The 26,651-nt window shown below is 42.5% G+C and overlaps 1 protein-coding gene across 1 annotated transcript; it reads right to left on the reverse strand.

The window, feature by feature from the left end:
• Window positions 1-179: 179 nt before the first annotated feature.
• Window positions 180-18,290, reverse strand: taok1b (TAO kinase 1b). Its single transcript, XM_069146208.1, is given in 22 exon segments — window positions 180-4,282; window positions 4,284-4,469; window positions 4,870-5,052; window positions 5,662-5,874; window positions 5,950-6,189; window positions 6,279-6,398; window positions 6,626-6,709; window positions 7,472-7,600; window positions 7,682-7,918; window positions 8,111-8,245; window positions 9,077-9,283; window positions 9,498-9,665; window positions 10,470-10,551; window positions 10,697-10,790; window positions 12,106-12,197; window positions 12,783-12,896; window positions 13,021-13,117; window positions 13,237-13,282; window positions 13,394-13,495; window positions 14,199-14,270; window positions 14,828-15,086; window positions 15,197-18,290. Coding segments are annotated over 21 exon segments (3,054 nt in total). The 5' UTR covers window positions 14,960-15,086; window positions 15,197-18,290; the 3' UTR covers window positions 180-3,961.
• Window positions 18,291-26,651: the final 8,361 nt, after the last annotated feature.

A 26,651-nucleotide genomic window follows, 5' to 3' on the forward strand; every position in this document is an offset into this window, starting at 1 on the left:
GAGCTTTTAACAAAACTGTTGTACTGCATTCATTCAAAATTGTATTACAATGCTTCAGGCATTTCTGACAAACATCATAAACAATTCACACGTTTAAGCAGATTCGAAGGGTTTCTGTGAATTTAAATACTTAAAGATCCCGCTGGCCTCCTCACAGAAAACACAGTGGGACAAAAAAAAAATATTAAAATTACTTTATTACAGATGATTCTTTATCCAGTAGCCCTCTTCCAACAAAAAATAGTAATTACAAACTAAATATTACATTTATCCCCTAAACTTTGCTTCTGAATTTCTTTTATACATTTTAAATCACTTTGTCATCTGTAAGGAATAACTTTTCTCTTCTGCTATGCAACATTCAGCTTCTTTTTTTTTTCTTCTTTTTTTTTTTCCACAATCTATACAATTTAATACAGTTTAATACAGATCTCTGGACCAGGGAGAATAAAACAGCAAGATCCACCAAATGACAGGAGAGATAAAAGGAATACTGATAAACAGACTGTACAGAGACGTAACCCTGCCTCCCGCCTACTTTCAGCCAATGGCAGCCGCTCCCTCTGCACACTGAGAGGGGGATCACAGTAGACTATTTAATCTGGTCAGTCACTTGTGCAATCAGTGCAACTGATCCAGTTCAGAGTGACCAAGGTCTAAAACTCTGCCCCAACCGCCGCGCAAAACACCTGGGAGTTCTAGTAAACACAAGGGAAGGTCTTAAAGTGCGCCGCTCGTTTGGCCCTCTGCAGACATCATCTGGAAAATAAAACGACGACCCTTTCTGGCATAAAAACACTAAGGAACTGGGGAAGAAGGTTGATAAAACATGTTGGGTACGATGGCATACTGGCATTCCGTTTCTTCTGTTTTCAGAACTGAGCCAAGGTTAAAAAAAAAAAAGACTACAAGTGTTGAGTGCCGGGTGCTATGATTATTTTCAAAAGGCAAAAAATGAAGTGCAGTGTGACAATGCTTTGTGTGTATTGAGAACGAATCAGAAAAAAAAAAAAAAAAAGTCCAAATAATGTTAGTGGACCCCCATAAGACAGAGACTAACTCTTTTCAGAAATAGAAAAACAGACTTTCACTGTCTTGTGCAAGAATTTGGAAACAACTTCAGGTTGCACAGAGCACCAAATATTGTTTTAGAATTCAGCAGTTTCTCAGATTTTTATAGATCTTTAAAAGACAAATCTTCTTCTATGCTGTTATAACTTTTACTTTTGACCACAGAGTGTTCTAAAAGCCATGAAGACCCCAAACAGACAGGTTGAGTCTTCTACACTGGGTATAATGTCAGTAAAACATAGCCGATGCTAAACACCAAAATCAATTTCAAATTATGTGCAAAATCAACCTCATACGCTATTTCTTTTTTTGTCTTTTTTTTTTGTCTTTTTCTTTTTATGTTGCCATTTACTCAAGGCAATCCGACCTAAAGTTGTGTTGTTATCATTCACAACGGAATATCTGTAACAAGTTTCAGAACTCGGAGCTGCAAGTAAGACAGTGAAAACTCAGCGGCTGGAAATCGAACGTTCATTTGACCGCCGCCGGTCTGAAGCCACATCATTGTGCCCGCATCGCAAAGTTAATTTGTCTTTGATTTGTCAATTAGATTTCCATATGTTCAAATTCAAAATATACAATATTAACATGTTTCCTGTACATTCCAACTCCCCCCACCCCGCCAAAAAAAAAAAAAAAAAAAAAAAAAAAAAATCATAAAATGCATAATCTCTGCATTTCGCAATAAGACTTCCACCTTTTTCTTTACCTCTCTATTATCCTTCTTTTTTTTTTTTAATAGATTTATATAATAATACATATATATATTTCTTTCTTCTTTTCTGTAACTTGAAGAGCTCTTCCCAAATAGATCAGGTAGAGGCGGCGGGGGGTGGGGGCAGGGTGGGGTGGGGGCGGGCTGACGACCACAAAAGGCTCAGGAGGGGAGGAAAGGGAGATGGAGGGCAGCAGGGAGATCTGTGGTCAGATCATGACATTGTGGTCATCAGGGGTGAGACAGAGCGGGGTGTCAGACCGGGGAAGGTTGCAGGGGCGTGGCAGCGGAGATCCCAGCATCACCGCCCGTCCACCCACCGAGACTTTCAGCAGCCACCAACCAGCAGAGGGCGAGCGATGCTCCCCCTCACACCGTGTTCATTCGTTTTCAGATGTTTTACACTTCCAATCCCACCCTGCCTGTACATGCATTTATGACTCAAATTTACATACTGTTTGACTGGGAAATATAAATGACTAACCACTGCGTGTATGTATGTATGTGTGTGTGTGTGTGTGTGTGTGTGTGTGTGTGTGTGTGTGTGTGTAAATATGTCTGATTAACGTTTAAGTGTAGGTGAAGGCCTGTGCCAAAGTGTAAGTCATCGTCAGGTCCCGACACCCGGTGGTGGGTGAAGCTCTACTGGAAGTGTTCTTGAGGTGGGCAAACAGGCACGGTTCAGTTCATCAGAGATTGGTTTTTTTGTATTTTTTTTTTTTTTTTTACCGCATAGTGCCTCACTAAGACAAGTGGCAAATTAGACTGCAAACAAGTGAAGCGTGAACACCAGCTTTGAAATGATTCAAGTGGAGGTTAGACGCTGCTGAAAACCCATTCCTGTCGCGAGGCTCTCTTTGTTATCGCGCGGCCCGCGATCATAAAGCTACAGTGTCCCTCCGACTGGCTCTCCAACCGGGCCGGTGTGAGTGGGGGGGCAGAGGCCTGTGGAAACCCAGGAGCCCGAGCCAATACAGGTGAGCGTGCAGGAGAAACGACTTCTTTCTTTCCCTTCGGCCCAGCAACACGCGCGTCGACTTGGCCGTGTGGCATCGACTGACCTTCCGCTGAACTCAATTTCTGTGGCACGAGTTCTTTAAATACAAAAACAGTACGTTAGCGTTAATACGTACAACGACAACTCTCGACTTTTACTTTTGGCATCTAAGCAGCCTCGCTCGCTGTCCTCACACATCTCTCATAACTCCAGTGACTGAGAACCTGCGGTGGCACCGACACAGATTTCTTTTTTTTTTTTTAATCTCCGGTTAAAATCGCCTCTCTGGTTGAGCTTCTCCTGTCTTGCCAGCTGATGTAGGTTTCGGGCTGCAATAAAAGATCGCATACTTTTCGATATCCATAACTGTGCCCCTGCGCTACAACTATAAAGTCAGCGATACCCGCTGGTACTCGCTTACAACCACCTTCCCTCTCGGCCTGTTCAAACTGCCTCCCTGCCTTCTCCTTTTCTTGTAACTGCACATAAACTATAATCTCATTCAACTTTCCGAGGAACGTGTGTGTTCAAATCTTAAACTGCGAGTTGTTTAAAGGAATCTGCATGAGGACAAATTTGTTCAATCTTTCTTTCTAAAAACTGCCCACTGAACATAAATGTTCCCGTAATGCGCCTTATTGTGCGACAACATCATCTCGAAACACCTGAATTAGCCCACTTCTATGTAAACGGTATACTGCAAACAAACCTCTCTACATAATAAAAGTCCGTGGTAGACACACTGCTTTGGGTCTATGGCAACAAAGACTAACGTGGCAAAAACAAACACATTAAATAGCACTGCAGGCTGCAGTAAAAATGACACTATTGCACTGTGGCATCCTGTAAATGGCCCTCAAGTCTTGTTGGATTAGTCTCGAGTCTTTTGGGTTTCCACAGACTGCTGCTAGCAGCACTCTGATATAAGAGAGCAGCAGTGACTGGGGGGGGGGAGACGAACTGGGCCGAGGTGAACCCAGTGTCAGTACTGTGCAGTGTGAGGTGTACTGTAGGAAAGTGTGTGTGTGTGTGTGTGTGTGTGTGTGTGTGTGTGTGTGTGTGTGTGTGTGTGTAAAGCATGTGTGGTATGTGTACGGTGTGTGTCTGTACAGTGTTACGTTGGCGCACAAGAATTTCACTTCAAGACAATTATCATGTCGCTTGTGTGTGTTTGCGTTTTAGGTGTACGACAGGTGGGATCCGTTGGAGATCTGGGAGGTGATGCTGGCGCTCCTGCTCATGCCCTGCTCACTCCTCCCCCCTGATGACGTCCTCCTCATAGCCTGTGGGCTGTTCCTCACCCCTCCTGCGCCCCCCTGGCTACCCCTCTGACTCCCTCCTCCGGGATGGTGGAGGCTCCAGGGCGGCGGGCCCCCAGCCAGCATTGGGTGACCCCAGGGCTGCTGCGAGCTGGAGGCCCCCTGGTGGTGATGACTATGGTGGCCGCCGCCGCCGCCGCCGCCGCCTCCTCCACCTCCTCCGGGCCAGTGGCCCCCCCCCCTGAGCCCCCTGGCCCCCCCCCCAGCCTCCCTGGGCATCGGGAGCCAGGTTGGAGAGCACCATGTTGCTGAAGCCCAGCCGCATGGACTCCGAGTCAAAAGCCTCGATCTCTCGGGCCTGGCGTTCCAGCAGCGAGCGGATTCGCTCCAGACGCTCGTTCTGCAGGGAGAGCATTTCCTCCTCAATCTGGGGAGATAAACACAAAATCGTTTCAAAATAAGTGACAAGTGATAATGCACAAGACGAATTCTGACATTTGCCTGCTTTGGATATATAGTGACTCCAAAGTTCTGGTTTGAACGTCGGAAATGAACCAGTCGACTGGACCGTTTCTGTCGTTGAGAAACAAAAGGTCTAACAATACAACAATGAAATGTACAAAGCTCGGGAAAAACATGCAACCCCATCAAGACGAAATGATTAAAGAAACTAAGGAAGCTAGTTAAACTTAAAAACATTGTACCATCAAAAAAACAAAAAAACAAAAAACAAAGCCGTAATGTCTACTGTCACTCTGTTTTTTTTTTTGTTTTGTTTTTTCTTGACACAAGTCAGCACGAAACAAAGCCCGGGGCCCTTTTCTTACTTTCTGCTCCAGCAGAGCTCTCCGCAGAGACACCCTCTGCTCCAGCTCCCTCCTCTCCTTGTCGTGCTGTGCGTCCGTTTGCATCTTGATCTTGCTCTGGTAGGCGTTGAGCAGCTCTAGCTCCTGCTGCAGCTGCATCCTTAGCACCTGACACTCGCCCTCCTGAGCTTCATCTAACCGCAGCTGAGGGGCAGGCGAGTGAAAAAGAGACAAAAAAAACAAAAAAAACAAAAACAAACGTGCATACGTTGTTCTTTGGAAGCGAGTTGATGTTTGTTTGTCAAAAGGATATTTCGCAATCTGGAAAATGTAGCTTTTAACAGTGTTATCAATAGAGAATAACTATCCCTCATAACTGACGGTAACATCTGACCCAATTATTCCTGTAGATGAATTACAATAATTGAAGCACTTCCGTGGAAGATTCAAGGATTTTTTTTTTTTTTAGAGCCTTAAAGGAACTTATTTTGCCAACTTCAATGACTGGAATGTGCAGTGGCAAAACGTGACAAATACTTCTTGTGCTGTACATAAGGACCATAAAAATACTGATCTTCCATTTCAAAAATAGTTTTGCTAAATTTAGACTTTATATTATAATGCAAAGTTCTTCAATGGCAACTTTGCATTAAGGAAACATTAAAGATCCCCTCTGGGCATAGTAAAAGACATAAAAAAATACCTTGCTTTGAATAGTAGTTTGTGGCCGATATGTATATATTTTTTTTCCACAGAAAATGTTGAATTACCTTATCAGAAATTATTATTTAAATCTTCTCTTCAGGTACTCACAGCCTGTGTGGAGAGCATTTCATTGATGGAGTGGTCATACTGCTCAGCCAGGATGGCCAGCTTCCTCGTCTGCTCCTCCTTCAGCCTCTTGAGCACAGCCTTGTGGTCGGACTTGGGTGTGGTCTCGAGCAGATGGTTCCTGAGGGCCTTGTACTGCCTGGTCTGGGTTTTGCATGTGTCCTGGAACTGCTTCTTAATCTGAAGCTCCTTAGACTGAAGAAAGAAAATGTGTTGTGTACATAGTTTGTCATGGGGTCAGTTACAGAAAAGCATTTTCGGTCCGTGTACCTTGAGGCTCTTGGGCTGCTGTCGGACCTCCATGACGTGCTTGCGTCTCAGCTCCCTCTCCCTCCTCTTATTGTATTCCAGCTGGTTGGTGAGCTCTGTCTGGTGCTGGGTCCGGATCAGCTCTGCCCGGGCTTTCTGGATCGTCCCCAGGTGCCTGAACTCCAGCTCCTGCATTGACTCGTGATGCCTCAACAGCATTGCGTGCTCTAAGTCCTTCTGTGTTTGCCTTTTGTTCAGCTCCTGAAGAAGAGAGGGTCAAATAGCTAACATATACACAGTATAAATAAAGTAAGAAAGGGTGGGTGGTGTCTGGTCCTCGTTGTGTGTACCTCTCTGGCCAGATCCTGCTCCACATTGTGTCTGGCAATGAGGATCCTGCGTTTGAACCGCCGACACTCCAGCTCCAGGTACTGCCTCTGTCTCCTCAGCAGGTTGGCCTCCTCCTCTGCCTGGAAATGGACACGATGCACCATCGCAACAAATTACTGAGGAACTCGTGCTTCAACCTTTCTAGAGGAACATGAAGGTTTTGAGGCGGAGATAAGCTCTGCAGGGTTGGTACCTGGGCAGTACATTGATGGAATGTGATGGAGATTCTATTGATTTCGCATTCACTGCCGCGGTTGTGTAAAATTATCACTTGGTCCTTTGAGAATATGTATTGTGAAATCATCACCTGGAAGTGCTGGATGTTCTCTTTCTGCTTGGACAGCCACTCCTGCTTCTCTTTCTTGGGAGTCGACTGGTTCTCGCTCAGTTCCTGCCACAAACAGGTGTTTTTTTTAGTCGTATTTCAATATGCCAAGGCACTGACGTTACTGTGCTTTATGCTTATACATGCAAACAGCATTTAGTATATTGACAATACAAAATGGGAAGGGTGAAAACTCATGAATGTCCCTCTGCATTTGTCTTTTATCAGATAGCAATAGTCCAATCAAACAGCTGCTTCTTGCTCTGCCGTTCTAAACCCATGTTGGCCAGACTGCTTTCAGTGATTAAACCAACTAGAGCTGAAACAATTAGTCAACTGCTTGATTCGTTAATTGACAAAATGCTGATCTGCAACTAATTCTATAATTAGTTAATATTGTTCTTAAAAATCAGTTGTGAAAATGACTTTTCCATGTGATGTGATAATACACCGATTATCGTTTAGACTGATTGTCAGACCCAGTAAGACGTCACCGTGGAGTCTAGTAAAGTTAGACGGGGTCTGCCTTTTTTGTATACATTGGTCAAATGTATTAATTGGTGAATCAAAACAATAATCAACAACGTGATAGTGACCCTCAACATACCACCAAAAAATAATGTAGGCTTACAGTAAGCCGTATGTATCAGAGATGGTCCTGTTTAGCGTTGACATGTTTAAGCCTTTGATTTGGACAGTGCATCAGGTGTCTGCCTCAACTACACACCTATAAAAGTACACATTGAATTATCTTTGTTTTCGCAGATTTTTGTAGCATCTTTACACAACATCACCAGAGGTTGCGTGCGGTGCTTGTGTGCGTGTTACCTCTTTGAGCTGCTCCTTCCGTAGTTTATACTCCCGCTTCTGGGACTCCAAGAAGCTGCTGAGCTCCTTCTTCTGCTGGACCTGGATGTGCTGCTGGAACTTCTTCTCATCGTTGGCAAACGTCTTCAGCTAAATCACACCATAGATATTGATTTAAGACTATTTATGAAGCACTCGCTCCAGTCGTAAGAACACACTTCGTCTACGTACGTCTTTCTCGAGGGCTGCCTGGTGTTTTTTGAGCAGTTTCTCCATCTCCTGATTGAAGTTGTTCCTCTGACTCTCCAGCTCTTTGTCCAGCCTCAGCCTGTGCTCGTCCATCTCCCCTTTCAGTTTGTTCTCCAGAGCCATCAGGTGCTTCTGGTGTTGCCGTCTCATGCGTTTGTACCCTGACATCTGCTCCCTCAGCTCCGAGTCCTGCTCGTGTTCTTGCATCTCGCGGGTCACCTGTGCGATGTGGACGCAGCAGCCATTCAGCACAATCCACTTAGATGGGTTTGTAGAGGGGTAAATACAGCTACTTATTATTTCAGTTGTGTCGAACAAAACACAACATATCTGGCCCTTTCGGTCACAAAGCCACTAACAGATCAAATTAATAAGCGTGATGCATGGAGGAGTAAGCAAGTGTGATCTCACGAGTGATGCCGTGCGGATGGTGGCAAAGTGCTCTCTGTTCCGGTAGTGCTTCCTTGGGACCTGAGCTGGTGTTGCCTGGGGCTCGGTGGGTGGACTGCTGGCTGCCTGCTCCCCAGAGAAACTCTCCTCTTCCTCCTGCAGAGATACGACGACAGAATTAACCCATTATTTTGTTACAGTATGTGACAGTGCGCATACGGTGTAGAGGCCACTGGGAGCATTGGGAAGGTTTGGGACAGTGTGAGAATCAGAGGAGGAAAGAGGTTACACGACGCATTCAATCGAAGATTTTGTCTGAATGCTACACTGAATCTAAAATGATCAATGACGGTATTTTATGAAGCACAAATGCCAAACATTCACTGGGTTCAACTTAAGTGGGACGGTTTGTTGCTTTTCTCAGTTTTGTGTTGTTCACTTAAATTATATACAGACTGAAATTTGGTGTTGGGTTGCTGGTCAGACGAAAAAAAGCAATTTGAAGACGTCATCAGTTCTTAGACCTTAAGAAGAGTGTTTTTCCACGATTTCACAAAATCTTTAAGATTAACCAATCGGTCTGAACTAAATACATACATTTAGGTGGCACTCCAGAAATTTAGCATTGCGCTTCCAAAAGGCTGAGGACCTTGCAAGAGAGAGGCTAAAAAAAAAAACCTAAAAAAAACATTCAAATTGATGTAGCAGATAGTGATCTATCTTGGCACCAACAACTACTTCACAACCACTTTGTCCTACAGTTCCCATAATAGCTTCTTTCAATAGACCTTCTATGAATTGTGTATATACCCACATCTTTCTACCACTTCTAAAATGACTGAAGTGATCTCAGTTCAGTCAATTTGCCACACAAGACAAAGCTCCTACCAGAGCCACAGGAGACATTATTATTAACTGATCATCATGAGTAAAACTGGTGGAGTGCCTCTTTGAATCCATCATGTGTATCTGTGCGACTTCACCTACCGGCTTGAGGTGTATGACGGAGCTGTTGGACATGACCGTGTGGTCTCCCTCCATCAGGTCCAGCTCACTGCGGTTGTCCTGGGCCGCTTCATTCAGACTGTTGACCGAGCTGCTCTGGGAGCTGGCGCTGATGGACATGCTGGGGATGGACTGATTACTGCCGACGCTGTTCACCGTTCCCGTCCGACCTCCGCCCGGCTCCAGCTCCTGGAGACGGGGCGGAATGGGCACATAGAGAGAGAGACGGAAAAGGAAAAGAGAAGGAGCCCGAGGGGAAACATGAGAAAGACCGAGAGACACAGGGGACACAGACAGACGGACGGACGGACATACAAACCAATGCACGTCTCGTTATTTTCTCTACACGGGAGAATGTCACTGTTGCTTTAGTTTTGATTTGAACATAACAACATCCACGCACCTCGTCTGCCTCCTGGGTTTCTGTCGTGGGCCCGTTGTGGGCCTCCTGGAGGAGGATCTTCTTCATCTTACGATACTGCAGGTTATCCAGCTCTCGCACTGCATCCTTGGTTCTCTGAATGAGATCCATCAGCACGGAGTCGGGACGTTCACGTTGCAGAAACGCATGCTGGAGGGCAGCGTGACGGGAAGGAAGGTACAGATCATCATGAGAAGAAAAGAGGAGAAATGGGAATGACCATTAGAAGAACACGGTGGAATATATTTTCAACACTTGAGTGTTTGTGAAGAGCTGGTCTTCAATTGACAGGTTATTGCGTAACATCTTCTTGAGGCACACATCCTTAATGGAGATAGAAAACAAAGTGGAACGACTGAGAGCTTATGATGGGAATACGTTTTTGTGCCGCAACTTAAAACAAATTGCAAATATAACGGTGGAAAAATGTTCAATACCCCAATAAAAAAAAGGTAATTTTTAAGATTAGCGTCACTTTTTGACATCTCAGAAGTCCAATGGAAGAAGATCATACGGAGAGGCGGTTAAAATAAACCTGTAACCGTTTTCATGTTGGTTAACATAAGTGCTCTTTTGGAACTTGGCATTTAGAAAAGAAAGACTGAGTGTGCAGTGCTTCCGTACCCCAAGGACGACTTCCATTAACAACAGTGAGTCCAATAGTGGGCTAAGTGACAGATGCTCAGTTACTTAACGACAGATCTAAAAGTCACATCTATACAGTAATTACATCTGTGCTCTTTTGACAAAATCAAGTTGTGTGTGTGTGTGTGTGCGTGTGCGTGTGTCCGGAAGAAGAGGATTAGTGAATCAAAATAGAAGCTTATGGGGGACAGAACAGAGTGCAAACATCAGAGAGAGATTTATCACCAGAGGGCTGGTCAGTCTCTCATCTTAACACACTGACCCGGCTGTGTTTCTGTGTTGTAGTGTAAAGTACATGTGTGCACTTACACCCAACATGTCGTCAGAGTGTGGTCTGTCCTGGGGGATTTTCTGAAGGCAAGAATCGACAAAGTTTCTAAAGTAATCCGTCCTGGAAACAAAGAGGATGAGACAGCGGGTCAAACCAAAACAAGACACCTGCACAGAGAGCCTGTATCAAGAGCAAACATTTAAGTTGCAAAATATACAACACAATTGTGTGTGTGTGTGTGTGTGTGTGCGTGTGTGTTCCTCACCATTCACTGGACTGCAGTGTGGGGCTCTCATTCTGCGCTATGTGGTATAAGGCACTCATTGCATTCATGTTAAACAAGGGAGGTTTCCTCTCCGCTGGAAGAGAAATGACAACCGTTTGTATGTATTTATTCTTATTAAATTACAAGTTGTATCCAAAGACCTGCCGGTCAGTTTGCGGGGGCAGGGGGGCGGGGGAATCATCAAATCCTGTATAATGAGGGCCTGATTTACTAAGATCTGTGCACATTTATTTTGCACCCGTTTTGCGGGTGATTTACTAAAGGTAATTGCGTCTTTGATATCAGGTGCCAATCGCTCTTTTAAATGAGGTATTTGCATGTGTTAAAGTGATTCCAGACGTTCTAACGGAACGACCGCAAAAGCAAAAGGAATTCTGATCCCATTGAAATGAATAAATCGCCAATAAATATAACAAGAACGAAAGGCTATATGGGAGATTATCAGCGAGGAAGTCAATGCCGAGGGAATAACCAAAAAAATCAATAGATTAAATTAAGAGAAGATGGCCAGATATTAGGCGAAAAATACAAAAAAACTGCACATCATAAAACGTCGGCAAATAAAAGAGCAGGGGCGGTAGATGAGACCCTCTAACAAACATATATAGCCTATAGCCTACCTGTGAATTCTGCAGGACACATTCAGTACCTGGGACAGCACACCTGAATAACGGGACTGGGTGGGATGTTCAAGCAGAGATACGCTGGAATGACCCAGAGGCGAGAAAATGCTGAGTCGCAAGAAGTTTTTTTTAATTGCCGATATTTCGTGGCTCCTTCTTGTTGTTGGTTGTCAATCATTATTAGGTTCATTTAATAACTTCGAAATGTCAACGCTGGAAAGACGAGATGTCTGAATATTATTTCCTCTGGCATCTCAGAAATTTGTACACGGGTGTCAAACCACGTTCTCAACGTATTCTTTGTTTTCCCCTGCGTCTCCTTCTCACCACAATAAGAGCAGCCGTCTCTCCTGATGTGCGCATCTGATGAACACGTGCCTTTCAGTCGTACTAAAAAACTCACGCGATCCCATCTCCTATTTCTACTTTCAGGTTTAGTAAATATCGTTGCGGGTGCCAAATAGTTCTATTTGCATTTCTCCTCACAGTATTTCGCACGTTCAAGTACAAACGCCCAATATTACATACGCATTCAGACAAACACGCAACGTGTGTCAAATTGCACAGTTGAAAAACGCAATCCTCACTGCATGTTGTCAGAAGATCAGCTTGGACATGTTTTTGCGGGTGGTGTGAAGTTTGCACGTGATTTTACACACGCAAACATTCAGTAAATCAGGCCCTTAGTGTTTGTTTACTTGGTACTAAGTTTACAGAAAGATAGTCTTTGTACTGCAGTTACATTTGAACAGATACAATACAGACCTAATTCTATACAGGTGATCCCTAAGGACCAGACATCCACCTTTCCATCATACTGGCCCTCATCCATAGCTAGAATCACCTCCGGGGCCATCCTGGATGAAGTGGAAGAGAAGGATAAAGTAGGTGTGGGATATAGAGAATAAAATGAAATAAAAATCAGATTAAATGTAATTTTTTTTGTAACTTGTGGATACTCAGTTAGACTTTTTGAAAAAGGAAAACAGTCCATTCAATTTACTATAACTCTACTCTTTAGTGTAAAAAAAAAAATTGTGTTTTTCATTTTCTCTGCAGCATTAAAAATAAGGGTGAACACAGCACTTTATTTTTCAATAACTTTACAAGATAAATTGTGATTGATTGTGGAGTACTGAAAAGAATATTGTATCAGATAATGCAGCACACCTCTTACTGTATCGTCCGTCATTTTCTCTAAATAGAGTACATCAGATATGTCTCACTCCTGAGCATACATCGCTCACAACAATCACAGCGGCAAAACATTTGGATAAGCAGCAGGCAGCTTTTTATAGTGTGAATATTCAAACCAAGGCAAATCATGTTTTTTACAGTCAAATCCATTTCATCAATCATTCTTTAAACAGAGAATGTTCATAAAGTCAACATTTTGGTTCGTTCGACCAAACGTACTTTCGATTCTTTCAGGCTCCACTTACCAATATGGCGTTCCCACAAAGGAGTTGGCGGGTGAGGCGATGGAGGCGGAGCCAAAGTCTGCCAGCTTGACACACCCAGGCTCAGTTAGCAGGACGTTACCTGCCTTCACATCCCTGAGAGGTAAAAAGAAAAATGTGTGTGTGAGAAGGATGCTATGAGGTGGGACGTGGTGTTTACAGAAAAAAAATTAAAAAAATAATTATATATATATATATAGGTCACGTAAGATTGACTCACCTGTGGATCATATTGTGGGAATGAAGGTAGGCCAGTCCCTGCAGAGCACCATGTGTGATGGCAGCAATCTCAACTTCTTGTAAAGGTTTTTTATGAACTGCAGGAAGGAAAAACAATCAGAGGAGCAATCAACATGAGATAATGATGTTTCTCTTCTGTCAGCTCAGATATCCAGTCACGTATCAAATGTCTCGTCAACGTGGACCCCCTGCTCACCTTCTAGCAGGTCAGAGGCTGAGCCGAGACAGTACTCCATCACCAGCTGGAAACAAGAGATAATATCAAGAATAACCATGTATAACTAAGAATAGGAACAAACACATTGCAGAATGAGATTATCTTTTGATTCTGTGTATGCAAATGGTTGACTTACCCATGCTGTGTGTTCACGGAGGTAACAACCTTTGTATTCTATACTGTTGGGGTGTCGGATCCGCTGGAGGAACTTCACCTCTTTTATAATATCCTGCCATTTCTGTTGGGGAAACAAGAGATTTCAAAATAAACTGGCAATGCTTTTCTTGGCTTTACGCTCTAAAGGTGACTGTGTGTGTGTGTGTGTGTGTGTGTGTGTGTGTGTGTGTGTGTGTGTACAAGCTTGTCTTTTGAGTGTAAACAGGAGTAAGGTGGTTCTCTTCACAGATTATGTGTAATCTGATTATAGCTAATCTGTATTCATCAGCAGAGCGGACTGTGTCTGGACAACAACAATGAAAGTGAGCTCATAGGAGTGATCTTGTTGGGACTGGGAGGTTCAGTGATTACAATTGTTGAGAATTACAACATTAATCCGGCAGTCTAGGAGATCTTTCTATGGACTTTCACTACCTAGCCAGTAGCCATTTAAAAAACAAAGTATAAATCCTTTAAGATCTTAGTCCACTTGATTTAAGAAGTTCCTTTTCATTTCAGAACTTCCTCATAAAAATATGTCAGCGCTGATGACCAAAAATATGTTTACAGTTCAGACAAAACATGTGATGGCTTCCTTTTGGCCCCAACAGTTTGCTGCCGAATAAACTCTTTAAATTGCCTCAATCGAGGCGCCTCTCTTCAGTCTTTCAAAGTTTCACGTTGTGCCCGGAGCCTGATCACACAAGATGTGTTTCAGCATCAAATACTTCCTGTATTGTGAAAGATTCATATTCATCATATGAATTTAATCAATCTCGTCTCACCTCATTAGACTGTTTGCCACTGTAGGACATCTTTTTAATCGCCACCACCTCATTCGTGCGCACATCCCGTGCCTGGAAAACACAGTGCAGGATAAGTCATCCACAACATACACTGTTACGCTATTTGTCTCATCCAGGATGAGCTTTTCCAAGACCTCTTGTACTTTTTAAACCGCGGCGCACGCAGTGTTCGAGAACCAAAGTCAGATCAGACGGCTCAGGTGAGTCACATCACTCCACTGTACCTCGGTGCTAAAACAAAAAACTATTGTATGGTCTGATAAAAATAACTTTGTACAAATTGTTTCTCTTTACTGAAGATCAAACAGCTTCTTGTTGTATAATTATGAGATAAACTCACTGCAAGCCCACTTACGTGTTGAGCTTACATTGAGGTAACTTTACTGGCAAGTCAGTGTTGTTCAAAAGAAAACCGCAGCTGATCAAATACGGACAAAATTTGGATGACAAATTATCTGTACTTCCTGAACGAAGGTGCCTCTGATCTGACAGTTTTCTCTCTATTAAACTGATAATATTCCTGTTCAACATGTACAATTTCGATCCACAGAAAAGCTCAAATGAATTTCTCTTTTATACGAGTCCGTGTGAAGATGTAGTTGACGTACAAAGTAGACGGCGCCGAAGCTGCCATGGCCAATCTCTCGGAGGTCAGAGAAAAGCTTCTCGGGGTCTTCTTTGAAGAAAAGCTCAGCCACATCCGGATCCTTCAGGCTGCCTGCCCTTACAGAGGAGGGCATCCTGGTTAATGGAGTCCCTTATCGCCCGCGCAGAGGGGATGGGACTATCTGGGTGCTGAGCTGTGCCAAAGCAGCTGAAGATTCATCTGCGGTAATGGATGAGCCTGAGGATCCAGCACATGGGCACCTAGATGGACAAAGACAGGGGGAGGGGAGGGGGGGGGGGGGGGGGGGGGTTAGTAAGGACAATAGGAAACGCACTGATCCTGCACGATAGGATGAAGAGTTTGAAGGTACCTGTGAGGGAAGTCAATGGCCAGATATTGAAAGGAGAGCAGGAAATCTCAGCACAGCTTTGATCCAAAAGGAAGCAAAAATGAAATTCTGGGATAGATAACCTTTTTCCCCAACAGGGGTCCAGAATACCGCTTTATATTGGCCGGACTGGAGCCAGTCTGTAATTATTTGTGATATCAGGTGCTCATGCACACAACACCTGGCCACATTCAAACGTTTAAAAAGATTTTTGGCTACATAATTTTCCGTTATCGGTAAATTGCGTTCATTCTGTATTTTGTACGAGTTTTTTTTTTTTTTAATTTTGGAATGAAGAAAAACAATGAAGTAAAATGTAAAAGTGACCCCAGTCCAGCAGCAATAGCTTCTATTCCCCGTCCTTTACACAGCCCTGCCTAGCGGACATCCTGACTACTGACTTCCAAAGAAGCATCACTATCCCAATGATTTGTTTAACAACAGGTAAAAAAAAAACAAAAAAAAAAACAAGTGGGCTGAAGACATTCCTAAGATATAATGGAGCGAGTCTCCAGACAGCCGACGTGAACGCCACACTGGCTAAAGAGCGCACATACAAACTGTCTTCAAACAAAGTCAAGAGCGCCTGAAGTATTTGAAAGAATTGTGATTTTGGCCGCGGGTCACACTTTTACGTGCCGACACTGATATAACTGCAGAGTCATCACTGGTGCATCAGTTAAGACTGCTTCAGCAATTATAAGCGACTGGAATGACTGGGCAATGCAAATATCCCAGCTGAAGGATTGATTTCATGTCCACTGGTACGAGGTGGCCTACAGTAATGAGCGGAGAGCTGCACTGGGTGATCAATTAGGACATGGGGGAGGGGGGGGGGGGGGGTCAAAAGTTACTCTGCACTTTAAACTGGATGCCTCAATTTTGCTCTAATTAGTACAAGTCACATGTGTAACTTCAACACTGTATGTGCACATGCAAATGTTGTACCACACATACATGATGCTGAGTCAAGCTATACTTAATTCAAGTACTTAAATTATACGTAATGGGTTTCTTTCAAATTAAGAATATCAAAGCTTTATGTACTATGTTGCACAAGTGACACGACTCTGATGTACACGTGTTGTTTGTTGTCAGTGTTTGTTTAAAGCGTTTAGATAATATCTGTTTCGTCTAAGCTTTTTTTTTTTTTTTTTTTTTTAATAGCTACAGTAATTACTGAAAACATTAGAGGTTGTGATTTTTACCGTCTAACACCTATAACTGACTGACAGTTGTGTAATTAATCTTGAAGACGCCCAGCGTCCCATTTTGAGGATGAGGTGACAACAAACTTCGATCATTTGTCTCCCACAGCATCCAACTGCAGAAAAAAACTCGTTTGTCTCGTGTGAAATTAGGGTTTGATTAATAAACACGCCTAACATGTATGCTCTATGTGTTGTCATGCACACATTACACCCGCAATCCATCCTGCTGTCCGGTATGACCTCAGTACCCATTCTGACCTGCTGGTTACTGAGCTGCTCCATTAGAGCCGTTGAAAAACTCACTGCTACACAGAACTTGTACTTCTACATTTTACTCTTTGCCGCACCGTCTTTTGCTTGCACAACGGCACTCCTCAAGGCTGCTGTTTTTTTCTTTTCTTCTGCCCTCTCCATATCAGGTTATCTGAGCAATTCATAACGCTGTTATTCCAAGTATGTGAACATCTTATTCATTATGAATACCAGCGTTGTTTGTCCTCCCAAGCATGTCCAGTGCTTGCTGACTTCATGCCGCCATCAAATATTCAGTCACATAATAAAACTTTATTGTCTACTGTTCCTTATGAACTCTGGAGTTCATTTGAAAAAAAAAGACTAAAGTCACCATTGGTTTGCGGATTGCCTCAACTTCCTGTTTCTGTTTCAAATGAACAGCCCTCCAGCGTTTACAATTCAGCTATACACTGGATTTTCACCTACTGTTGTTACTCCAACAATTGAAATCCTTGTCCAATTTAATTAAATAAACTTATGTTGTTGTTATGATTTATCTCCTAGTACCCTTTAATCACTGTAGAAATGCATTGTTATATTTAATGATTTGCTGATAACAGTCAATACACATGCCACCATGTGAAGGTGGCGGCTACTGGCACTTTACCCACTTCATGGTTATAACAAAATCACACAATATAATAACAATAATAATAATTAAAAAAAACCAATGACAATTTATAAAGGATGATATTGAATTAGCGCACACCGCTACATTCCAGGAGTTAAACCAGTGACCACGTACTCTCTTTTCTAACCTTTAGGCCACTCTGACTTTAAAAATACATCCCAGTGGTCAACAGGGTGCACACCTAAAGAGTGAAAGGGAATTGTACAATAGCACAAGTTCAACCTCATCTCCAGGTTTAACCAATCTGGCAATAACCCCTTCTACACCAAAACACAGCACAGATATCATTACACAAATACTCACGACTAGTTCCATCCCTCTGGTTTATCTCGGGCCAGCAGCACCGTTAAACTAGCTGGCAACAGTTACTGTATCTGTACTACAACCTGGCAGCCTGCTCAACTAAAACCACGCTGTTAGCTCAGTGTCACAAGTTCTTCCCACTTAAAAAGCTTTCCAGCTGACAACAACAACAACAACAAAAAAGAGAGAGAATCTTTTATACCAAGACACACAGCCCTCAAGGACAACAAATATCTCAGTGGAAAGAAGCTAGAAACTGCAACTGGAAACCAACTTAAGGAACACAAACAGAGGTCCAGTCTTTGGATGTCGTATTCAAGGGAACAGAGAATCATTCACATTCTTTTTAGTTCTGTCATAATGCTTGAAGAATTAGTAGATGATCATTGTAATGCGGATTGCTTGGCTGCTAAATGTGTTCAAACGTAAAAACTTTCACGGTAAAAATCCAAGAGAAGTATAGATCTAAATTGTACAGCTGCTTTCACAAAGCAGGATAGATCAACGAAACTGCACAGAAAACGGTGAATATACAGGTGCAGGAATGTTTCTTCTGACTTAAGTTGTTGATGTACAGAGTGACTCAAGACAAAAACAATCACACTTCATAAAGATATGCCATCCATCTTCACTTGATATTGGAAATTGGTCCGTTCTCTATTAGGCCAATGCTCTTAAAAATGCACTGTGAATACAGCCAGTAAGGAGTATTGGCTTGTACAGCTTACAAATACACTGAACACCTTTGAGAACATTAGGAAAAAGGAAAAAGTGAGACGACGCTACGAACTGGATCCCTGTGATAGCTAAACACGATATCTTAATGTTTATTGGCCACTAGCATTTCTCAAAAACAGATCTACACAAATGTGTCAGTTTTACTCTGAGGATGAAAAACTGTTGTTAAAATCCATTACCGAAAAGGTAAAGGTTAAATAGACGGATCCCTTTGTGTCTGTGTGACGGAGAGACTTGATTGTAAATGTACAACGGGTTAAGGTTTTGGGCATTTTATTTGTGTGTAAGGCAAAGTAAAATGTCAGCTCTACTCTAAATGATTCATTTCCTAGAATAGACAAGACTGTTTGCCTCACCCTTCAAAAGAGCCTGATATTACTGACAAAGCATCAACATCAGCCGAAACAACAAAACAATGTTAAACATGCCCTGCTGTCAAAGCTTTCCGTACTTTTTCCGAAACCACCACGGTCACTTTTTCCAGCCGACATGCGATTATACTTCCTCATAAGCGCTTTGCTCGATTCAGCACACTCTGATGTCACTCATGGCTACAATGTGAGGCCATAAAAATCACATGCTAACAAGCGTGTTACTTCTCGCTGGCATTTACAGTATTAAGACAAGTCATTCACACAGTGACCATTCTATCAGATCTAAAATGTGACACACTAATACAATGTCAAAGGGCAGATAATCGTTGGTCAAGACAACCGCTATCCTCATAGAAATAGTATGATTAAGTCATCTTAATTAAAGTTGCATTAATTAAAAAAAAAAAAAGGATTTTGCTAATTGCTTGCCGATATCCCTGCGTTGTTAACCAAGCTCCTTTAGTGGCCGCAAACTTTTCATTTACTGGACAACGTGAATAACGAAAACCCGCAAAACCACGCCGTTGGGTCAACTGAGGAGGTGCAGATGTTCCTCTGTTTGGTTGAGGATCCAGTGAGAGCTTCGCGCATCACGGTAGCTTCGCGCGACGTTGCTATGACAACCAGCTGCATTGAGGGGGTACTATCTACAGAGATAAACAAAATAAAACAACAACAAAACCATGTGGCGAAAACGCAGCTGAACATGATAAATATCCCGTTTTTATGGGTTTGAATGAGACCTCAGTATGAACAAGGTCCATGTTTTAAGAGATGTTCACCAATACGAATAAACACTGCAAATTCAGAGCATCTTAGTTCCTTAATTGAATGTCCTTTAGAAACTTGATAAATCATGGGTTTGAAATTGTGCTGGCTTCTTTGGCTGGGCATTTTTATGGGCCAGCATGAGGTAAAAACAGTAAGATAGTTCTGTAAATTAAAACATTGTACACTCCCTAGCCATTTTACCAGCACATCATTCTTTTACATTTTTTACTTTTACATATTTGAATTAGACTGCGAGTACAATTCTATTAAACTAGACAATAGTATGCAGGAAGAAAAATTGAATTTTAAAAATCAATCAGGTATTCGTCTCTCTTTCACACAGACAATGAAACACCGCAATGAACCCTGAGTCACAAAGCTGAATCTGGAAGAGATGGATCGGACTGCAAGATGTGCGAATACGTCTCCGGTTTCTAAGAAGAACACCGTGTTCAAGAAACGCACCGAAAGCTGTTGTGCTCTACTGTTTGAGAAAATGGATCCGCTCGGTGAATTATGTGAATTGATTTCCTCTGCGCTGTAAAATCACCAAGAAGCCTTATGAAGAGGGAACCAATACACAAAGCCGAGTATCGAAGGGTGCCACGGAGAGGAAGAGCGAGAGAGAAATGGAGAGGGAGAACAAATAATCACATACTTTATTGATTCTTACAGTGAATTTCTCTTAGCTGCTACAGAGGAGCAACACCGGAGAAAAGCTGCGGTATCCTCGTGCATCAAAAGCAAAGAGAAGCTTTTAAGTACAACGTATTGGAGATATCCTGAAGAAATTCAGGAAAAGCAGATTAAAACATTCTGTACAACTAACATCATTTCAATTTCCATTATCGATCAGACTTCAATGGAACTTCTTTTTTTTTTTTTTAGCCTAATAGCCAGGTCTTATTTAAAGTAGATACATTTAAAATACTATTACACATGGATAAAAGCAATAATTGCATGTATTATTGAGGTTACCGTTCTTCCACATATACCGAGCTCTACCAGCCAACACACTAAACACAATTTCAGAACCAATTACACAATGTACCCTAACACTGTGTTACTAGTGTTACATCCGCAAAGATGTCTTCATTTATTTCGGCTGATTACACCTCCTCTGTGCATACTGCACTTGACTTAATTCATCAACCAGAATATGTGAAATCAACTGTGGGTGTGAATTTCCAAATAGAACCGTCGGAATTTAGTATCATTTTAATTATGTTTGTTTATTTAACACACACACACACACACACACACACACCAGCAGAAGATATATGCAATGGACTGTATATAGCCTCTCATACATATGCTTTCAAAATGTGCTTCAGCAAGATGTTAAATGCTGTATTGCTAAATAATTCAAAATAGGAATGCACTTAGATGCTACATTTTGTACGCTGATGGTGTACCAGCCAGATGTAAGTGGTCCTGGTCCACATGAAGAAGTTGGTGCTTTAACACCTACCTCATTTGGCCCAAACCAAAACAGCCAGCGCGAAAGGTCACTCACAGTGTGGACCAAAAGACCAAAATTTGGTCCAACTGGATTTAACTGAATCATGGTTCATTTGGTTTGCAGTGTGGAAACAGCTTATTTTGATGGTTTAGAGTGTCAGACCAAATACAAGAAGTTGCGACAGGCTATTTTCACTCGTTGAGCAACAGAAGAAGGGAAAGAACCCGAAGTAAGAAAAAATGAGCCGTGGTAGCATCGGAGAAGAAGAGGAGACAAAGCATTTAACGGTTCGACGAAGAAATAAAGTCTACGTGGAAAAAAACACACAAATCCGGAAACCTGTAAATCATTTTCCGAGGAAAATAAGTTCTGGTGGTAATGCTGTAAAAATACAAATATTATAGAAGCAACCAAATTAATTTGGTCTTTAATTTTTCGCTGTTCAAATGGAAAAAGTTACTGGCTGATGTCAGACACATACCTGTCTACAAACCAGTCAATGTCAAGGAAAGGGACAACACAACCCACATACACATGTCATTCACAGTTCTTTAGTGAGCTTAAACGATTGCATTTTGAAACCAGACCTAACTGGATCAAATGTACACAATGTTCCCAAATCACGAACCTCGGTTTAAAAAAAATACCGATATTCTCTTGCTGCATAACAACAAAACTAAAATGTTAAAGTTCGGTGGAGTTCAGAAATGATCTGCCATTGGTCTGTCTTGAACATAGAGAAATGGCACCGATCAGATCCAGTGTGGTGTGCAGATTTTTTTTTTAATGGAAAAAAAACAGTATCTGATCTGTGCTTGAATCATCCAATGAACCGAGTTTAGGTATTGAAGTCAAATGCCCTATGAAAACAACACTGCAACATCATCGCTGTTTGTTCAGAGAGAATGTTAATTTCATGACCTACATGTGCGCCGCTATTCAAATGGCTTACACACTACATTTCTATCCCCCAAGATGGAGGGTGGGGTGTCCATGCTCCTGCTTCCCAAACTGATTACAGATTGTGGCATTTCAACTGAGTGGGGGAAGTGAAAACTCTCCAGCTACTCGATGTCAACGACAACACATCCCGATTTCTGGTGCTGTAGACATGATGGTGATGGAGGAGAGGAACGGAGTGACCGAACACTAAGAGGATTTGAACCATCCCGTTTCTCTGACATTTACACTCCGGCTGTTGAGACAAATGTCACGAGCATCAACGACACAACAAATTTCCTCTGAGCCAAACACGCTTGGGTAAAAAGAGGGGCACTTCCATAAAGGCATTAACAAAACCAACTCAATTTAGAAAGTCAACTCAGTGGATCCGGTTGGTCAGATCAGACTGACGGGCTACTGGATAAACACTTAGACTCCAAACATAATCCGACAGTTAAGAGCTCAAAATAATTTGGAAAAATCGGTCAAATTTGATGCAGAGTTCAATGGAGATTGTGACTAAAATGTTAATCCGATAATTCCAAACAATAGCAGCTCTCACTATGGTGGATATTATGTCCTCTGTCCATCACTTGGAAAAAGAAAAAAAAAAAAAAAAAAAAAGTGATGTGCCTACCTCTCCCTTTTTATTCCGGCAGTCTGACTCGTAAAATATGTTGTTGGTTTCCAACTGCTCAGCTGCCAGCCTCAATCAAAGACCCCGAGCAAGAACGCTTTATTTTTCCATATTTTTCTTATCGTCCACAGATCCAATTATAAGGCAAAGACAGAAAGCTCAATGAATTGATTCAACTTACAACATTTGTCTGTGTCTTGAACGTGGTTTCGATTATTTGCCCGTGTCTGACACCCTCCATTGTGCCACAAAAACGGTGGCACTTTTCTGAACTGTCATATCACGGAGGGTGCAACTGTCAATCAGACTGAGCAACAAGGTTAAAACCAGAGTATCACTGTCATCTGGTTAGCCAACAATTAAACTGGATAAAAAAAAAATAAAAAAAAATAGTAAAAGCACTGAAGCCTTACAATCAAAACACTAAGGAAGGATCATGCTATTACAATTACAAGTATATTACATATTTCAGCAAATAAAGTTCTGGTGGTAGTTTGCGGAAGCAGCTCTTGTTCTGCAGTGGCTGAATGGCACCGACTGCTTTATATGTAGACTTGAGGAAGCGGGACAGGCTTTGCTCCAGTGTCTAATCCATTTTCCCTGGGAGACAGTTAAATCCATTATGCAGTTTGCCCATATTCAGCACCCCCACCCCCTCTTCCTCCTTCTCCCCCTCCCCCGTATAACACCGACACAAGAAAACACAACTTCACAAAGGCTTCTCCTGCGTCAAGATGTTCACAGTCAAAAGCAGCTGCACGCCTCATCATCATCATCATCATCATCATCCGTAAAGAAGCCCTGCGAATGCACTGTTCAGACACATGAATGAACACATGACAGGTGTGTTAAGATCAGCACCGGTTCCAGGGGGAAAGCAGGGGACAGGCCGCAGCCCGTCGGAAATCTATAACGCCGTAAGGAAGATAAAAGTCCTACCTGCCTTCCAGATCCGGCATATAAGACTGCATTTATTACATCAACAAAAACGGGCGGACTGCTCCTGCTGCAGCGTTTATTTGACGAGAGTCCGTACATATGGCACAAAGAAAGAAGACGAAAGCGTGCGCGAGGGTGTTGTTTTTTTTTTTTTTGGTAACGCAAAAGCCACCGAGACACGAGACAGGAGACAGGAGACACGGCATTTGAGAGATCAGTCCAACATCTCTCGTCAACCACACCTGGCGTCCGTGCGTGATTTACCGATATTCAAAAAGTGGTTGCGTTAAAAAAAAAATTTAAAAAAAAAAATCCGCGTGGAGCCGATACCGCCGTGTCACGCACAAGTTAAGCGACAAAAGTCACAAGATAAGCCGGGCAGCAGAAAAAGAAGAAGAAGAAGAAGAAGAAGAAGAAGAAGAAAGGAGGAGTAGCTAGACGGCGTTACGCAATATCAACACAGAAAACTGAGGAATGCGACTCACGTCAACACAAAACAAAACAAAAAAAACAACACACAGCCGTCGGCGGCCGATGGAGGAGAGATCTGCAATCATTAGTCGGACTCCGCGGAGCTGATGCTGCTTTGTAAACACACCGCCGGGAGACACGTACCTAAAAAAAAAAAAAAAAAAAAAAAAAAAAAAAAAAAAAAACATAGAAGAAGAGGCTCGATGTCACCTACCGTCACAGCTGGCGTCAGACACGTGATGTCGCTTGCAGATTAAGCAAAAAAAAAAAAAAAAAAAAAAAAAACTTCCCCCAAAACAGAGCAGCTCCAACACCGAGTGGTGTTTAACATACAGCCAGAAAAAAAAACAAAAAAAACACAAACAAAAAAAACAAAAAAACCCCGAGGGAGTGGCACCGCTCAGCGGTAGTTGCATAAAGCGGATTAGCCGGCTAACGTCAGCTAGCTTCTCTATTTTATATGAAGTGTTGTCACACCGGCAAAAAAAAAAAAAGACAAAACACCTTTGACGCTAACGATGCTGAAGTTGCTGCCCCGGGACGGCAGGCTATAAAAAAAAAAATAATAATAATAATAAATCTGTCGATGCGACAAACGAGTCAAGTTGTGACAGCAACTTTTTTTTTTTTTTTTTTGGGGTGTTAGCAACCGATCAGGTTAGTTTAGCTCCCAAAGCTAAAAAAAAAAACAAAACAAAAAGATGTTGAAATCAAGAGAAAAACAACAAAACAACAACAACAACAACAAAACAACACAATTATACTCGTCGTTTAGCGGAAAGCAAAAAAAAAAAAAACAGAGCTACCTCAACAAACAACAACAACAACAACAACACACCCACCTGCTTAAAAACGAAGCCACGCAGGTTGTTGAGAAGTGAAGATGATGAATAGTCCGAAAAAAAACAAAAACAAACAAACAAAAACAACAATCACAGACGGAGATCCGCTAGCTGAGAAGCTAGCGATGCTAACTCGTTAATCTTATGGTTTGTTTTTCCTCCCTGAAAACACGAAACGGTGACGTGTTGTCCGGTCGTGTCGTCTACACGGGGTCCGGTAGCGGGAGTAAATCATGACCCGGTGAACGACTGTCAAGCGTTTTAACTGTCAGCACCGAGATACTGGCACGGACGAGCTCGCTGCTAACGTCGGGCAGCAGCAGCAGCAGCTAGCAAACTTTCTCTCCTCGGTGGGCAGCTCCCTTAAAAAAAAAAAAAAAAAAAAAAAAAAAATGGCGGCGCAGAGAATCACCTCCCTTTCACCACCGAGGAGGAGCAGGAGGAGGAGCAGGAGGAGGAACAGGAGGGTCGGAGCGGTTCTTACAGCCGAGGCCGTCCAGCTGCAGCCTGCCTGGTCTCAAGAGTTGGACGCTATTAGTGTGTGTGTGTGTGTGTGGTCAGCACTGGTCCATTGAATAGCAGAGGACATCCAGGTAGTGGGACAATTCCTCCGTGTCTTCTCCGGTGTGTGTGTGTGTGTGTGTGTGTGTGTGTGTCCTTCCCCAGGTCACTGAGCTCCTTACCTGATTAACAGTTTCAGTCTTAATCTGGTCTCCTCTATAAATAGACACTCGTTCACTGACAATGATGAAAAAACTACAACAACAGATTTCAGGGAAGATGGTGGTGGTGGTGGTGGTGGTGGTGGTGGAGGAGGGGGGGGGGGGGGGTCCAGCCATCATTTGACTTTCCGGTCATCACACTCCCGTGGTCTCTTGATGTAAATAAGAAGAGTTGAGTTTATATCAAAGCACTTGCGTTGTATTCTAGAAAATAATAATAATAATAATAATAATAATAATAATAATAATGCAGCACCAAAAGTCAACTTTTATACTCTACTATAATTACAATACTGTGACCAGATCCTCTCAGCTGGAGGTCAGTCAAACATCACCCTCCAGTGATGTGTTAGTTTTAAAAGGAAGTACGGTTTAATCGTAAAGTGTGAATGCTAGATGATCAGCTTTAATACTTTGTGCACATAATAAAACAAGATGTTTTCATTTCTTACACTGATATATATATCTATTTATTTTACCATGTTATGTTCGCATCTGGGAAGCACCCACTCCTTAGTCATTGTTCTCCATTTACAGATTTCATTCAGCTCCGTCCAGTTGTCCCATACAAAACAATTTCAGCGTGACACTGTACTCCGGAGGAGGATCTACACATGGAGCTGTAAACTGCATTGAGAAAATATCGGATGTGTGCAATGTGCATGGCAGCAGAGGTTAAAGATGGACATTCCACAACAGGCTGCAGGCTGAGAAACCAATCAGCTTCCAGGACCGGGCTGAGAGCGCTCTGATTGGTTGCCTGGCATCACTGTTGTCATGATGATGGGAATTAGGTCCTGCCTGTGTGGTCTGTATCCAGGCACAGAAGTGCACTGACGCAAATGATACGGATGGATAAGCTGCAGAACTTTCTGACCCCGACACACACACACACGTATCTGAAGATGTACATTCACACACACACACACACACACAGCTGCTTCTCATGGAAGAGTTGATTTATATCATGTTAAAATATGATGTCAGGCCTGAAACCACAGCAAGTCAATCTTTTGAGGCACATCTACCTAAAGATCAATATATACATTTATTTTTTTCCAGAGCGGTCTCCTTTGTAAATTTTGGACCTTTACCGTTCC

This window comes from Embiotoca jacksoni, unplaced genomic scaffold, assembly GCF_022577435.1.
Source record: "Embiotoca jacksoni isolate LCO1_2020_lvr unplaced genomic scaffold, fEmbJac1.0.p SCAF_13, whole genome shotgun sequence".
NCBI classification, from domain to species: Eukaryota; Metazoa; Chordata; class Actinopteri; family Embiotocidae; genus Embiotoca; species Embiotoca jacksoni.